Source organism: Phacochoerus africanus, chromosome 12 (genome assembly GCF_016906955.1).
Source record: "Phacochoerus africanus isolate WHEZ1 chromosome 12, ROS_Pafr_v1, whole genome shotgun sequence".
In the NCBI taxonomy this organism is placed as follows: Eukaryota; Metazoa; Chordata; class Mammalia; order Artiodactyla; family Suidae; genus Phacochoerus; species Phacochoerus africanus.
Window position 1 is genome coordinate 38,136,677 of NC_062555.1, and position 17,962 is coordinate 38,154,638.

Below are 17,962 nucleotides of genomic sequence, written 5' to 3' on the forward strand. Positions count from 1 at the left end.
GAAACTTGCTAGAGGAAGAAGTTTTAAGTAGGCATGTTAGGCGTGCAACATATTCTAGTTAATTGGTTTTTTGCTATTATGGGGTATGTGAAAGTGCAATAATATGCCTGTGGCCTTCAGCATTCCAATTTACAGAGGATGTTTTGAGAAAATAAATAATATTAAGACAGCTAATTCAGAAAAAATCTTCTGAAACCTTTTCTAGCTAAAATAGGTTTTAGGGACATAATTTTCATTGTGGTGCCTAAAATGGTATCCTAAATTAATGGTTAGTCTTCTCTCTTTAAATTTAAGATACATAGGTCCAAAAGAGTAATAGAAATACTTTTATACTATCACTTCGTTTTTATTTATTTATTTATTGCTTTTTAGGGCTGCAGCCATGGCATATGGAGATTCTCAGGCTAAGAGTCAAATCGGAGCTACAGCTTCCACCCGACACCACAGCAACATGGGATCCGAGCTGCATCTGCGACCTACACCACATCTCATGGCAATGCCGATCCTTAACCCACTGAGCATGGCCAGGGATCAAACCTGCATCCTCATGGATCCTAGTTGGGTTCATTACCACTGAGCCATGACAGGAACTCCCTGTACATCCTTAAAATACCTGCAGAATTATTTTAACACATGGTCTGGTAATAAACATTTAGAAGTATAGTCAGCTAGTTCTTCTCAACTTCTTTAAAAGTTGATTTTTCCTCACCAGTGCATTGCTATTTTGTTAGAAATTGTATTTCTGGGTTTTCCATTCTGATCCACTGCTTGGGTTTTTTGTTGCTATACTAGTGTTGTAGTGTTGTAATTACTGTAGCGATATAATCCTTGATACCTGCTTGGTCAGGTCTCTGGGGGGTTGTTGTTTTAAGGAGTGTCTTGGCTCTTTGTTTGTTCCCCCATGTAATTTTATTTTATTTTTAAATTTTTACTTATTTATTTTTTGTCTCTTGTCATTTTTTTTTTTGAGGGCTGCACCTGTGGCATGTGGAGTTTCCCAGGCTAGAGGTCGAATTGGAGCTGCAGCCACTGGCCTATGCCACAGCCACAGTAACGTCAGATCTGAGCCATGTCTGCGACCCACACCACAGCTCATGGCAACACCAGATCCCCAACCCACTGAGTGAGGCCAAGGATTGAATCTGTGTGCTCATGGATACTAGTCGGGTTGGTTAACCACTGAGCCACTACGGGAACTCCTTAATTTTTATTTTTATTTTTTGTCTTTTTAGGGCTGCCCCCATTGAATCTGCGTCCTCATGGATGCTAGTCAGATTTGTTACCTCTGAGCCACTACAGGAACTCCTACCCTGCGTAATTTTAGAATCACCTTGTCAGCTTCGAGACAAACCCTTGTTAGAATATTACTGTGAATTAAGTTGAATCTGTAGTTGAGGAAGAAGTATTACTTTTATTGAGTGAATCTTAAAAACAGAGGTAGGAACATTTCTTTCAAGGACCGGATAGTAAGTTTTTCTTGCCTTGCCTGTGATATAATGATTCATTACTGCCATCATGGTGTAAAAGCAGAGACAGACAATTTCTTAGAAATTTTTTTTTTTTGTTTGGCCTTCCCTTGTGGCCTAGTATTTAAGGATTCTGTGTTGTTACTGCTGTGGCCTGTTGTCACTGCTGGGGCTCAGTTCATTCCCTGGCCCAGCAACTTCCTTGTGCTGTAGGCATAGCCTTTTTTTGTTAGCTGGTATATAGGTATACTTAATTTCTGTACATTTATTTATTTTATTTTTTATTTTATAAGGTTTTTTGCTGTTTCCATGGCACGTGGAAGTACCTGAGCCAGGGATCGAACCTGTGCCACAGAAGTGACAATGCGGGATCCTTAACCTGTTGAGTCTCCAGGGGACTCCCTTGTACATTTACTTTTATTTTTTACTTTTTATTTTTTGTTTTTTTGCCATTTCTAGGGCTGCTCCCACGGCATATGGAGGTTCCCAGGCTAGAGGCCCAATCGGAGCTGTAGCCACCGGCCTAAGCCAGAGCTTCAGCAACGGGGGATCCGAGATGGGTCTGCAACCTACACCACAGTTCACGGCAATGCCAGATCCTTAACTCACTGAGCAAGGCCAGGGATCGAACCCGAAACCTCATGGTTCCTAGTCGGATTCGTTAACCACTGAGCCACAGTGGGAACTCCCTATTTTTATTTTGTATTTAGAAGTTTTCCTATATTTACTAACTATAATAATTGTATTTAAAGATTGTTTATGCTTTTATTTGTAGAATTACTTGGGAAGTGTGATCTTGTAATATTTTCTTCTTTTTTTTTTCTTACTTTTTTGGGTGACCCCCAGCATATGGAGCTCCTGGGCCAGGGATCAGATCCAAGTTGGAGGAGTTCCCATTGTGGCTCAGCGGTAATGAACCCAACTAGTATCCATGAGGATTTGGGTTTCATCCCTGGCCTCCCTCAGTGGGTTAAGGATCCTGTGTTGATGTGGGTTGTGGTCTAGGTTGGCAGCTGTAGCTCTAATTTGATCCCTATCCTGGAACTTCTATATGCTGTAGGTGCAGCTCTAGAAAGATTAAAAAACAAACAAACAAAAAAACCCCAAACCAAGTCAGACTTGTAACCTGTGTTGCAGCCATGACAATGCCAGATCCTTAAACGCTGCACTGGGTTGGCGATTGAACCAGCATCCTTGCTGTTGTAGAGACACCATTGATCACTGGTGCCACAGTGGGAACTCCTGTTTGTGTTTTTGGCTATGCCTATAGCATGTGGAAGTTTCCCAGCCATAGCTGTGACTTATGCCGAAGCTGTGGCAATGCTGATCCTTAACTTGTTGTGCCACAGTGGGAACTCCTCTTTTGTCATTCTTAACCCTTTCCATAAGTAATTTCTTGATTAGCCCACTATAAGCTTTAAACTTTTATTTCTTAGCTTTTTCTGCTTGGTTTCTCAGATTTATCCAGCTTTGATTTCAGGAGCCACTTTTTTTTTTCTGTCTTTTTTTTTTTTAGGGTTGCACCTGTTCCATGTGAAAGTTCCCAGGCTAGGGGTTGAATTGGAGCTGTAGCTGCTGGCCCACACCACAGCCAGATTGGAGTTGCGTCTGCGACTTAAGTCACAGCTCATGGCAATGCCAGATCCTTTACCCACTGATCGAGACCAGGGATTGAACCTGTGCCCTCATGGATACTAGTCAGATTTGTTTCCACTGAGCCATGACAGGAACTCCCAGGAGCCACTTTTTTCCCCACTTTAAAAGAATTTCTTGGGAGTGGCTGTCATGGTTCAGTGGTAACAATCCTGACTGGGATCTGTGAGGATTTGGGTTCAATCCCCGGCCCTGCTCAGTGGGTCTGGGATCCAGCGTTGCTGTGAGCTGTGGCATAGGCTGGCAAGGCGGCTGCATCTCTGATTCAACCTGTAGCTTGGGAACTTCCATGTGCCTGGGGTGCAGCCCTAAAAAAAATAAAAAAATCTGAAGTATAGTTGATTTATAATGTGTTAGTTTTTGCTGTACAGCAAAGTGACTCAGTTATACATATATACACACATTCCTTATGTTATCTTCCTTTGTGGTCTATATTTTTTTTCCATATTTTTTTCCATTATGGTTTATCATAGGTTATTGAATATAGTTCCCTGAACCTTGTTGTTTATCCATCCTGTATATAATAGTTTGCATCTGCTAATCCTAAACTCCAAATCTTTCCCTCCCCCACACCCTTTCACCCTTGGCAACTATAAGTCAATTTTCTATGTCTGTGAGTCTGTTTCAGTTTCATAGATATGTTGATTGTGTTGTATTTTAGATTCCACAGTATAAGTGATATGTGGTATTTGTCTCTGTCTGACTTCAATTAGTATGGTAATAGTTAGGTGCATCCATGTTGCTATATTTATTTTATTTATTTTATTTTTTTTGTCTTTTGTTGTTGTTATTGTTGTTGTTGTTGCTATTTCTTGGGCCGCTCCCGCAGGCATATGGAGGTTCCCAGGCTAGGGGTTGAATCAGAGCTGTAGCCACCGGCCTACGCCAGAGCCACAGCAAAGCGGGATCTGAGCCGAGTCTGCGACCTACACCACAACTCACTGCAACGCCGGATCGTTAACCCACTGAGCAAGGGCAGGGACCGAACCCCGCAACCTCATGGTTCCTAGTCCGGATTCGTTAACCACTGCGCCACGACGGGAACTCCCCATGTTGCTATAAATGGCCTTATTTCATTCTTTTTATGGCTGAGTAATATTCCATTATGTGTGTTTCTGTGTGTGTATATACACTTATACATACAATGTATATATATGTATTTATACACACACCACATTTTTATCCATTCATCTGTTGATGAGCATTTAGCTGTTTTCCATGTCGTAGCTATTTTATTTTTATTTATTTTATTTTATTTTATTATTTTATTTTTTATCTTTTTGCCAGTTCTTGGGCTGGGAGCGGCATATGGAGGTTCCCAGGCTAGGGGTCGAATCAGAGCTGTAGCTTCCAGCCTACACCAGAGCAACAGCAATGCGGGATCTGAGCCTTGTCTGCAACGTACACCACAGCTCATGGCAACGCTGGATCATTAACCCACTGAGCATGGCCAGGGATCGAACCTGCAACCTCATGGTTCCTAGTCGGAGTTGTTAACCACTGAGCTACGACGGGAACTCCTGTCTTAGTTATTTTAAATAGTGCTGCTATGGGGAGTTCCCTGGTGGTCTAAGTCGTTAGGATTTAGTCCTTTCTTTGCTGCAGGCCCAGTTCAATCCCTGGTCTCAGTGTGGAGGGTGAGGGGAAAGAGAGAGAGAGAGCCTTGAGAAGGCTGATAATGAGCTTCTCTAAGGGATGGGTGTGATATAATCTAAAGGAGATTGGTTGGACCAGTTAGGGCATCCAGGTGTGCCTTTTTCTTGGACATCTCATCCTGTGACTCATCTTGTAAGTGACAGTGTTACATCCAATTTTAGTTTTCAGTCTAGTAGGGTCAACATTAAACTTTTTTTGATATGAAGTATGTTATTATCTTAAACTTCCTCCTGGAGTATTTTAATTTTTTGGTTGATTTAAATGTTGTGTTAGGATTTTTTTTTTTGTCTTTTAGGGCCGCACCCGTGGCATATGGAGGCTCCCAGGCTAGGGGTGGAATCAGAGCTGTAGTGGCTGGCCTATACCACAGCCACAGCAATTTGGGATCCAAGCCGTGGCTGTGACCTACACCACAGCTCACCTCAACACCAGATCTTAACCCATTGAACGGGGTCAGGGATCAAACCCATATTGTCGTGGACACTAGTTGGGCTTGCTAACCACTGAGCCACGATGGGAACTCCAAAAATGTTTTGTTAGTTTCGGGTAAACAGCAGAGTCCTTCAGTTGTACATTTTTTTTGGACTTTTTTCTATTATAGGTTGTTATAAGATATTGAGTAGTAGTTCTCTGTGCTATACAGTACATCCTTGTTAATGTATTCTATATATAGTGGTCTGTATCTGTTAATCCCAAACTCCTAATTTATTCCTCCCTCTTTCCCGTTTGGTAACTGTAAGTTTGTTTTCTATGTCTACGGGTCTGTTTCTGTTTTGTAAATAAGTTCATTTGTTTTATTTCTTAGATTTTACATATAGGTGATATGGTATTTGTCTTTGGCTTACTTCATTTTATAAGATAATATCTAGGTCCGTCTGTGTTGCTCCAAATGTCAAGATTTCATTCTTTTTATGGCTGAGTAATATTCCACTGATGTACTTTTTTTTTTTGCTGTGGCATGTGGGTTTCCTGGCCAGGGGTAGAATCCAGACCACAGCAGTGCCCCAAGCCACTGCGTTGACAATACCGGATCCTTAACCCTCTTTACTACAAGGGAACTCCAAAATACATAATTTTTTTATGTGCCATGTTTAGGTCAGTTGATTCAAAGAGATATTTGTAGGGAGTTCCCGTCATGGTGCAGTGGTTAACGAATCCAACTAGGAACCATGAGGTTGCAGGGTTTGGTCCCTGCCCTTGCTCAGTGGGTTAAGGATCTGGGGTTGCCGTGAGCTGTGGTGTAGGTTGCAGGCGCAGCTCGGATCCCGCGTTGCTGTGGCTCTGGCATAGGCTGGTGGCTACAGCTCTGATTCGACCCCTAGCCTGGGAACCTCCATATGCTGCGGGAGCGGCCCAAAGAAATAGCAAAAAGACAAAACAAAGCAAAAACAAAACAAAGATATTTGTAGATCATTGAGGGTTAGTCTGTTTCCAGTTCCGGCTCTTAAATGTGGTTCATAAGGAAGGATGTATAGGTTTTCCACTAAAAACATGAGACTGTTTAACATGACTCTTTGTTAGATGATTGGGTTTGTACAATCTCAACACTTTTTTTTTTTTTCCTTTTTCTGTTTTTGTCTGTACCCAAGGCATATGAAATTTTCGGGTCAGGGATGGAATCCCAACCTCAGCAGTGCTGGATCCTTAACCCACTGGGTCACACAGTGGGAACTCTTCATCAGATAGTGGTAACAACCAGTGTCTCCAGAAAGGACATAGGTAGTGTGTTGATTAAATACTAAGTGTCAGTTTATTGAGGATCACAGAGTGTGAGTTTTCTCCTTATTGTGTCCATGAGAGCAAAGCCAGGTGTCTTTTTTTAGGGCTGTACCCGTGGCATATGGAGGTTCCCAGGCTAGGTGTCCAATCGGAGCTGCTGTGCAGCCACAGCAATGCCGGATCCGAGCTGCATCTGTGACCTACACCACAGCTCATGGCAACACTGGATCCTTAACCTGAGCAAAGCCAGGGATTGAACCTGCAACTTTATGGTTTTCTAGTCTGTTTTGTTTCTGCTGCGCCATGAGGGAAACTACAGGTGTCTTTTGTTTCTCAGGGAGCATAAAGTCGGTTAAGTGTGTGAGGGAGTTCACTGGTTGTCTAGTGGTTAGGATTTGGCACTTTCACCACTGAAGCCCGAGTTCAATTCCTGTTTTGGGAACTGAGATCCTACATCAAGCTGCTGCAAGCTATGCCCCCCACCCCCCACCCACAATTTTTTTGTCAAGTATAAGATTTTGTTTTTTGTTTCATGGTCAGATTTGCAGTTATATTTTTAACTTTGCCTGATCAACTATACCCCTAAGCTTTATGTACATTTCATTTCATTTTATTTTTTTTAAGTACATTTTAGAGCCCTGCTAAATCTTAGACTAGGATGTTGAGCCTGGGTGTCCATTGGCATTGAGGGGATGGTGTGGGTTATTTATGGACAGATTTTACAGGGAGAGCGTAAGGGAGATGAGATTCAGGCAGAAATTTGTGTGGATATGCATCTTTCTGAGGGGAGGGGCCATAGTTTTCATTAAATTGTCTGAGTACTTAATTACCTAAACAATTAAGTCACCACATTAGAATGAAACATCTTTTTTTAGGGCTGTGCCTGTGGCATATAGAGGTTCCCAGGCTAGGCGTGGAATTGGAGCTGTAGCTGCCGGCCTATGCCACAGCCACAGCAATGTGGGATCCAAGCTGTGTCTGCAACTTGCACCACAGCTCACAGCAACGTGAATCAACCCACTGAATGAGGCCAGGGATTGAGCCCGCATCATCATGGATGTTAGTCGGGTTTGTTAACCACTGAGCCCCGATTGGAACTTTTTTTTTCCTTCAAGTTTTATTTCTGATTTGTTTGTTCTGGTAAAGTTTTTTTGACGTATAGTTGGTTGACAATGTTGTGATAATTTCTGCTGCACAGCAAGATGATTCTGTTATACATGTACACACATCCATTCTTTTTCCACATACACCATCACAAAATACTGGGTAGAGTTCCCTGTGCTATACTGCAGGTCCCTGTTGGCTAGTCATTCTGTATACCAGAGTATGCATATGCCAGTCCTCAAACCTTCAGTCCATTCCTTCCCCTACCACCTGTCCTCTTTGGTAACCCTAAGTTTGTTTTCAAAGTCTATGACTTTCTGTTCTACAAATAAGTTCATTTGTATACTTTAAGACCCCATGTATAAGTGATATCATATGGTCTTTGTTTGATTTACTTCACTTAGTATGATAATCTTTCGGTCTATCCCTATAGCTGCAAATGGCATTATTTTATTATGACTGAGTAATATTCCATTGTATGTATGTATGTGTGTGTGTGTATACACACACCACATCTTTGTTTATATTTTAAACATTTATTCCTATATTGCATATATGTACCAAATCTTTTTTTTTTTTTTTTGGTACCACATCTTCTTTATCTACTCCTCTGTCAGTGGACATTTAGGTTATTTTCCATGTCTTGGCTATTGTAAATAGTGGTGTGATGAACATTGGTGTGCTTGTATCTTTTTGAATTAAGATTTTCTCTGGATAGATGCTCAGGATTGGAATTGCTGGGTCATAGGGTAGTTATAGTTTTAGTTTTTGAGGAACCTCCATACTTTTTTCCATAGTGGTTGTACCAGTTTACATTCCTGCCAACAGTGTAAGAGGGTTCCCTTTTCTCCGTACCCTCTACATTTATTGTTTGTAGACTTTTTGATGATGGCCATTCTGGCTGGTTAAAGGTTATACCTCATAGTAGTTTTGATTTGCATTTCTCTAATAATTAGTGATATTGAGCATCTTTTCATGTGTTTTTTGGCCATCTCTATGTCTTCTTTGAAGAAATGTCTATTTGTATCTTCTACCCACTTTTTATTAGTGAATTTTAGTACATTTATAGTTGTACAACGATCATTACAACCCAGTTTTATACCATTTCCATCCCAGACCTGTCTCCTTGGGAAACTAAGTTTTTTAAAGTCTGTGAGCCAGTGTCTGTTCTGCAAAGAAGTTCATTGTGTCCTTTTTTCAGATTTTCAGTGATAGCATATGGCTGGAAAAGATACATGTACTCCAATGTTGATTGCAGCACTGTATACCATAGTCAAGATGTGGCGCATTTTTGATTGGGTTGTTCTTTTTTTTTTTTTTTTAATATTCAGTTTCATGAGTTGTATGTATATTTTGTTAATATTTTTTCTTTGTCTTTTTGCCATTTCTCGGGCCGCTCCCACAGCATATGGAGGTTCCCAGGCTAGGGGTCTAATCAGAGCTGTAGCCACCGGCCTACACCAGAGCCACAGCAACACAGGATCTGAGCCGATTCTGCAACCTACAGCACAGCTCACTGCAACGCCGGATCCTTAACCCACTGAGCAAGGCCAGGGACCGAACCCGCAACCTTATGGTTCCTAGCTGGATTTGTTAACCACTGCGCCACAATGGGAACTCCTGTTTGTATATTTTGGAGATGAATCCCTTGGCAGTCACATCATTTGCAAATACTTTCTCCCATTCTGGGGGTTGCCTTTTTGTTTTGTTCATTTCTGATTCTTAAAATGAGGTTAATGCCAAGTTCTATAAAGTGTTAAGGATTTCAGGGTGTAATTTATGCAAAACACTTAGTCCGGTCCTCAGCACATAGTAAATTTAAATAAAAAATTGTTGTAGGGAGTTCCTGTCGTGGCGCAGTGGTTAACGAATCCAACTAGGAACCATGAGGTTGCGGGTTCGATCCCTGGCCTTGCTCAGTGGGTTAACATCAGGCGTTGCCGCGAGCTGTGGTGTAGGTCGCAGATGCGGCTCGGGTCCTGCATTGCTGTGGCTCTGGCATAGCTGGTGGTTACAGCTCTGATTCGACCCCTAGCCTGGGAACCTCCCATATGCCTCGGGAGCGGCCCAAGAAATGGCAAAAAGACAAAAAACAAACAAACAAAAATTGTTGTAACCATATACATTGTATAAGGCATTTTATGGGGGCCTTAATTTTTCTTTCTTTCTTTCTTTTTTTTTTTGGTCTTTTTAGGGCCACACCCATGGCATATAAGTTCCCAGGTAATGGTCAAAGCAGAGCTGCCAGCCTATACCACAGCCACAGCAATGCCAGATTGGAGCCAAGTCTGCAACCTACACCACAGCTCATGGCAATGCCAGATCCTTATCCCATTGAGCAAAGCCAGGGAGTGAACCCTTGTCCTCATGGATGCCTGTTGGGTTCGTTACCACTGAACCACAACGAGAACTCCCAATAATTGTTTTTATTTTTGTTTTTTCACAGTTGCTTAGATTTCTGTGTAGCCACTACTGATTGAACACTGTACTTTATTTCACATGTGCCAAATTAACTTGTTTTTTCACTTAAAATTTTTTTGACATACAGTTGATTAACAATGTTGTGATAATTTCTGCTGTACAACAAAGTCATTCAGCTATATATGTACACATATCCATTTTCTTTCAGATTCTTTTCCCACATAGATCATCACAGAATATTCATATATGCAAATTAACTTCTTAAGGTGGTCATAAATATTTTCTTAGAAGCACCTGTATTTTCTGGCTCTGATTGAATTTGGTTGCTCTGTATGACTGGTTAGCTGTCAGCTGTCAAGATACCATATATATATATATTTTTTTTAATTACTCAGTGAATTTTATTACAATTATAGTTGTACAATGATCATCACAACTCGATTTTATAGCATTTTCATCCCAAACCCCCAGCCCATCCCCCACCCCCCAACCTGTCTCATTTGGAAATCATAAGTTTTTCAAAGTCTGTGAGTCAATATCTGTTCTGCAAAGAAGTTCATTGTGTCCTTTTTTTAGATTCCACATATAAGTGATAGCATTTGATGTTGGTGGCTCACTGTCTGACTGACTGCATTTCACATGATAATTCTAGGTCCGTTCATGTTGCTGCAAATGCCATTATTTCTTTCCTTTTAGTGGCTGAGTAATATTTCACTGTGTATATGTACCACATATTCCTTATCCACTCTTCTGTTGATGGACATTTTGGTTGTTTCTATGTCTTGTCTGTTGTATATAATGGTGCAATGAACATTGGAGTACATGTGTCTTTTTGAGTCATGGTTTTCTCTGGATAGATGCCAGGAGTGGGATTGCTGGATCAAATGGTAATTATCTTTTTAGTTTTCTGGGAAATCTCCATACTGTTTCCACAGTAGTTGCACCAATTTACATTCCCACTAACAGTATAATAGGGTTTCCTTTTATCCACAGTCTCTCCAGTACTTACTGTTTGTAGACCTTTTTGATGATGATCATTCTGGCTGGTGTAAGGTGGTACCTCATAGTGGTTTTGATTTGCTCTTCTCTAATAACTAGTAATGTTGAACATCCTTTCATGTGTTTTTTGGCCATCTGTATGTCTTTGGAGAATTGTCTGTTTAGATCTTCTGTCCATTTTTTGATTTTTTTTTTGTTTTGTTTTTTTGGTATTGAGCTGCAGAAGGTGTTTATAAATTTTGGCGATTAATCCCTTGTCACTTCATTTACAAATATTTTCTCCCATTCTGTAGATTGTCTTTTCATTTTGTTTAGGGTTTTCTTTTTTTTTCTTTTTGTCTTTTTAGGGCTATACCTGAGGCATATGGAGGTTCCCAGGCTAGGGGTCTAATTGGAGCTGTAGCCACCGGCTTATGCTAGAGCCGCAACAATGCAGGATCCGAGCTGCAACTGCGACCTACACCACAGCTTACAGCAATGCCGGGTCCCTAACCCACTGATTGAGGCCAGGGATTGAATCGGAAACCTCATAGTTCCTATTCGGATTCGTTTCTGCTGTGCCACGACAGGAATCCTTTTTAGGGTTTTCTTTGCTGTGCAGAATCTTTTAAGTTTAATTAGGTCCCATTTGTTTATTTTTTTATTGTCATTACTTTAGAAGGTGTCATTACTTTAGAAGATGTTGCTGTGGTTTATGTTGGAGAGTGCTTGGGTTGTGTTTTCCTCTAACAGTTTTATAATAGTATCTCGTCTTATATTTAGGTCTTTAATGCATTTTGAGTTTATTTTTGTGTATGGTGTTAGGAAGTGTTCTAATTTCATTCTTTTCCATGTGGCTGTCCAGTTTTCCCAGCACCACTTATTGAAGGGACTATCTTTTCTCCATTCTATATTGTTGCCTCCTTTGTCATAGATTAGTTGACTGTAGGTGCGTGGGTTTAATTCTGGGCTTTCTCGCCAGTTCCAATATCTCCAATAATTCTAAGACCCTGTTTTTTGATTGTTTTTTGGTCTATACCCAGAAGTGGAATTACTGAATCATGTGGTAATTCTACTTTTGATTTTTTTTTTTCTTGAGGAACCACCATGCTATTTCCTATAGTGGCTGTACCATTTTACATTGCTAACAGTGGTGTTCTAGGATTCCAGTTTCTCTGCATCTTCTCAAACTTACTTGCTGTTTGAATTTTTTTTTTTTTTATCGTGATAGCTGTCTTAATTGGTGTGAAGAGGTATTTTGTCATAATCATGTTTGATGGCATATTGTATTGAGTTATATGCTTGGAAGTTAGTAGCTATTATTCAGTAAGTATTTGTTGAGTAAGCAAAGAAAAATTACAATTGTCTTTGTCTCTTTGGAAGATTTATTGTTTATAAATGGTTTTTGCCTTAAGATATAGCTTGCTTCTGGACATCACATTTTAAATTAGACTGGCCAGATGTAGTATTGCTTTGAGGTTCAAATACCAATGGCAAATGGGAAGAGGCAGATAAAACTACATGTAGTAGCATCTGCATACAGTCATCCCTTGGTATGTGCATGAGATTAGTTCCAGGACCTCCCTCAGATACCAAAATCCATGAATGCTCATGTCCCTTATAAAAATGTCATATTTGCATAGTATCTATATACCTCCTCCTACTTTAAATTGTCTCTAGATTACTTATAATCCTAATAGAGTGTAAATGCTATGTAAATAGTTGCCATAATGTGGCACACTCATTAGTTTTGCTTTTTGGAATTTCCTGAAAAAATTTTTTTCAAAATATTTTTGGTCTGTGGTTGGTTGAATATGTGGATGCAGAACCTGTGGGTTTGGTGGTTCCATTATAAAGTGGTTAAATAATTGCTGGTCAGTGTTTGATATTGTTGTTTACAATTGCCTATAGTCATGAACTATAGATGTTTAGATTGCATTGGTAAAATTGACTTAAGTGCTACCAAGAAAGTCTAAAATTCTAATGGTTATATCTTGAGAATTTGCATTCTAGGGAACCTTTATGTTTTATCTCAGGTTTCCTCCTTATCCTGAATTTTGTCCTTGCCATTTTCTATAACTTGGGAATTTGGCTTACCATGTTTACTCTCTTGCAGATTTTCTATTTTGTGCATACATTATTTTGTATATACTGTATATGATGACTTCAGTGAGCAATGACCGGTCCAGAGGTGCTCGGGAAAAACCACAGATTTCAGTGACACAGACAACACAGCTACAGAAACAAGTGGTACAGGTAAGTTTTTTGTACAACTCTGCTTTGTTTAGAATTACGGAAATTGAGGGGGCACATAGGCTTTAATGTTCTCCTTTGTATGAAACCTCAGGATTTTTTTTTTTTTTTTTTTTTTTTTTGCTTTTTAGTGCTGTACCTGTGGCATACCAAAGTTCCCAGGCTAGGGGTCTAATCGGAGCTACAGCTGCGGGCTGACATCACAGCCACATCTATGACCTACACCACAGCTCATAGCAATGCCAGATCCTTAACCCACTGAACGAGGCTGGGAATCGAACCTGCATCCTCAAGATTTGTTACTGCTGAGCCACAACGGGAACCTCAAACCTCAGAATTTTGTCACTAGTTTTTCAAAAGTAGGTAGAGAGTTCCTGCTCTAGCACAGTGGGTTAATAATGTTCTGGCTTGGCACAGGGGTTTAAGGATCTGGCATGGGGGTTACGGATCTGGCATAGGTTGCAGCTAGGGCTTGAATTAAATTCCTGGCCCAGGAACTTCCATATGCAGCCATAAAAAAAAAAAAAACAAAAACCACAAACAAAAATCCCCACAATGAAATACAGTTCCATGGAGTTCTGTTGTGGCTCAGTGGTTAAAGAATCTGACTAGTATCCATCCATGAGTATGCATGTTTGATCCCTGGCTTCCATCAGTGGGTTAAGAATCCATCATTGCTGTGTGAGGTAGGTCACAGATACAGCTCAGATCCCATGTTGCTGTGGCTGTGGTGTAGGCCAGCAGCTGTAGCTGTGACTTGACCCCCTTCCTGGGGAACTTCCATATGTGGCCTGTGCATCCCTAAATAGAAAAACAAATTAAAAAAAAAATACAGTTCCACACCCATTAAACTGGCTAAAATAAAAGACTAATGGGAAGTTCCATGGTGGCGTGGTGGTTAGGACTTGGTATTGTCACTGCTGTGGCTCCAGTTCCATCCCTGATCTGGGAATTTCTATGTGCCATGGGCGCAGTCAAAAAAAAAAAAAAAAAAAAAGCCTGACAATAATAAATACAGTGAGGAAGTTCCCTGACCTGGGAACTTTCAGAAGAAGAAGAAGAAAAAAAAGATGGTATAAGGAGTTCTCTGGTGGTCTAGCAGTTTAGGATTAGGCGCTTTCACCACTGTGGCCTGATTTTAGTCTCAGGTCTAGGAACTGAGATCCTATGTTAAGCCACTGCATGCAACAGGTACCCCCCCCCCCAAAAAAAAGTAGGTAGTATGTGATAGGAAAGAGGAAATACTGATTCAGATATAGTAGGATGTTACTCCTGACTTATTTAATCCTGAACTTTTTCTTTGTTAGCATCTGGGCCACCTCCTTTTATTGTTCTGTTTTTTTTGACTGAGCCTGTGCCATGCATAAATTCCTGGGCCAGGGATCAAATCTGCACCACAGCAGCGACAACACTGGTTCCTTAAGCCACTGAGTCACACAGGAACTCTAGGGTAGATTTTAATAAGATTCATTTGTATAAAATATGGAATGTTAAATAATCCCTCCATCTCAATTTGTTTGTATTCTTATTTTTTCTTTCTTTAAAAATTTTTTTTATTATTCAATGAATTTTATTACATTATTATATTTATAGTTGTACAACAATCATCACAACCAAATTTTATGATATTTCCATCCGAAACCCCCAGTGTATCCTCCTACCCTCCAACCTTTCTCATTTGGAAATCATAAGTTTTTCAAAGTCTGTGAGTTAGTATCTGTTCTGCACAGAAGTTCATTGTGTCCTTCTCTGAGATTCCACATGTAAGTGATAGCATTTGATGTTGGTGTCTCACCGTCTGACTGACTTCACTTTACGTGGTAATTTCTAGGTCCGTCCATGTTGCTGCAAATACTGTTATTTCTTTCCTTTTAATAGCTGAGTAATATTCCATTGTGTATATTCATTCTTTCCTTCTTCCTTCCTTTCTTTCCTTCCTTTCCTTTCTTGTCTTTTTTTTTTGTCTTTTGTCTTTTTGTTGTTGTTGTTGCTATTTCTTGGGCCGCTCCCGCGGCATATGGAGGTTCCCAGGCCAGGGGTTGAATCGGAGCTGTAGCCACCGGCCTACGCCAGAGCCACGGCAACACCAGATCTGAGCTGCATCTGCAACCTACACCACAGCTCACGGCAACGCCGGATCGTTAACCCACTGAGCAAGGGCAGGGACTGAACCCGCAACCTCATGGTTCCTAGTCGGGTTCGTTAACCACTGCACCACGACGGGAGCTCCCTTTCTTGTCTTTTTAAGGCTGACTCAAAGCATATGAAAGTTCCCAGGCTAGGGGTCGAATCAGAGCTGTAGCTGTTGGCCAAAGCCACAGACACAGCAACTTGGCATCTGAGCCACATTTTTGACCTACAACACAGCTCATGGCCATGCTGGATCCTTAACCCACGGAGCAAGGCCAGGGATCAAACCTGGGTCCTCAAGGATACTAGTCGGGTTCATTACCACCGAGCCATGATGGGAACTCCCTAAAAGCACTTGTTAATAATCATTCATACCCAAGCTCCCTGTTGATGTTAAGGGACCAAGGAGATGGACTCAATTAATTGTTGCATCACATTTTTTAGTATAATGTTAGCCTTGTACCTTGCTGCTATCAACAGACATCTCTCTGTTTAGCACTTGCTTCTAAATATATGTACCCTGCTAGGTATTTAATCATAACTGATTAAGAAAGACTGTCTATTGTGGGAAAAATTTGGACTTTTTGTACTGGGTCCTCCTTGTATAGATGAATGATTATTTAAGAAAATACTTGTTTCCTCAGCGTTCCCGTCGTGGCTCAGTGGTTAACGAATCCGACTAGGAACCATGAGGTTGCAGGTTCGATCCCTGGCCTTGCTCAGTGGGTTAAGGATCCGGCGTTGCCGTGAGCTGTGGTGTAGGTTGCAGATGCAGCTCAGATCTGGTGTTGCCGTGGCTCTGGCTTAGGCCGGTGGCTGCAGCTCCGATTCAACCCCTAGCCTGGGAAACTCCATATGCCAAAGGAGTGGCCCTTTTTGAAAAAAAAAAAAAAAAAAAAAGATAATACTTGTTCCCTGAATAGCCTCTTATCAGAGAAGAGATATAAGTTCTGAGTAATCACAGATGCAGTCCTGCTAATTAAAGACTTAATTAATAAAACAGACATTTCATTTTGTTGTTTATTAAATCAGGAAGGATTAAACATTAAAAGTGATTTGTTGTATTTTCTTTTTCTTATTACTCAATGAATTTATTACATTTATAGTTGTACAATGATCATCACAATCCAATTTTATAGGATTTCCATCCACAACCCCAGCACATCCCTCACCCCTCAAACTGTCTCCTTTGGAAACTATAAGTTTTTCAAAGTCTGTGAGTCAGTATCTCTTCTGCAAAGAAGTTCATTGGGTCCTTTTTTCAGATTCCACATGTCAGTGAAAGCATTTTATGTTGGTGTCTCATTGTCTGACTTCATAAATGTGATTTGTTGTTAATGTAAAGTGTCTCCATCTTCCACTCAAATAAAATCCTTGGAATGATTTCCAGAGAGTCAGTGTCCAGAATGGAGGAAGGAGGGCTGTCTTACTGCTAAGTATTGTCCTTAATAGTTTTTCCATTGGACCTTTGGGGATGGCTCACTTTATATAATTAGAAGAAAAAAGCTGCCCACTGAGCTTTGAGAAGGATTCCTAGACCCTCTGATTTGTGGTTTTTTTCCCCTTAAAAAAAATGTTTTGTGAGACTGTCTCACAACACTATTAGTAAAATTGTTCATGTTCATTTATCCATTAGTTCTATTCTGGGAAGTATTGTCTGAGGAAGCAACCTGAAATTGGAGGTGGGATGTGTGTGTCTGCATGCGCTTGATTCCACGAGATGCTTGTTGCCCAGTTCTAGGATGTCTAATGATAGAGGTGTGCTGAGATACCCAGTCGAGGTAGCAGGGTATAAGAGAGATGGTGAGCTCTGTGGAACCTGTATAAACCTCCATTGGGATCCTGAGTTTGCCACTTTACTAATTACTTAAATCTCTTTGAACCTAAGATTTTTTTGCTTTTTAGGGGTTGCACCCTAAGCATGTGGAAGTTCCCAGGCTAGAGGTCGAATCGGAGATACAGCTGCTGGCCTACACCACAGCCATGTAAATGCAGAATCCAAGCCTTATCTGCAACCTACACCACAGCTCACAGCCATGCCAGATCCCCGATCCACTGAGTGAGGCCAGGGATTGAACCCCCGGCCTCATGGATACCAGTTGGATTTGTTTCCGATGTGCCAGAGGGAGAACTCAAATCTCAGATTTTTTAAAAAAAATGTGCTTTTGAGAGATCAGATTTTCAAGAGTAGTGCTTTTAATTCCTGAATATCCCTCATCCAGATCCCATAGTAAACATTTTTACCATGTTTACTAATTTATCCTTTTCTCTTTCCTTCTATAAAGGATAAACTACACACAGCCTTTCTCCTGAACCTTTTGAGCATAAGCTGCAGATATGTTGCATCTTTACCCCTAAATACTTTAGTTTGAATATTTTTAAAAAACAGACAAGGCCTTATTTTACGTAATCACAATACAGTTATCAAAAATCAGGAAATTCTCTATCTAATGTAGTATATACATTATATTCATACTTTTTCAATTGTTCCAGTAATGTCCTTTTTAGCTAATTAAGTCCTTGACCATACATTGTATTATTCAGGGGTCAAGTCTCTTTAGTCTCCTTTAATGTACAACTTC

General features: G+C 40.6%; 1 protein-coding gene across 4 annotated transcripts in view; it reads left to right on the plus strand.

Annotated features, from left to right (window-relative positions):
* UBAP2 (ubiquitin associated protein 2) overlaps positions 1-17,962 on the plus strand; it is a 137,251-nt gene that overhangs the window by 31,489 nt on the left and 87,800 nt on the right. For all 4 annotated transcript variants that reach the window (XM_047754489.1, XM_047754486.1, XM_047754487.1 and 1 more), the window contains exon 2: positions 13,114-13,253. In XM_047754489.1, coding sequence (XP_047610445.1) covers positions 13,155-13,253 — 99 coding nt within the window. In that variant the 5' untranslated portion in view covers positions 13,114-13,154. The remainder of the gene's footprint in view (positions 1-13,113; positions 13,254-17,962) is intronic.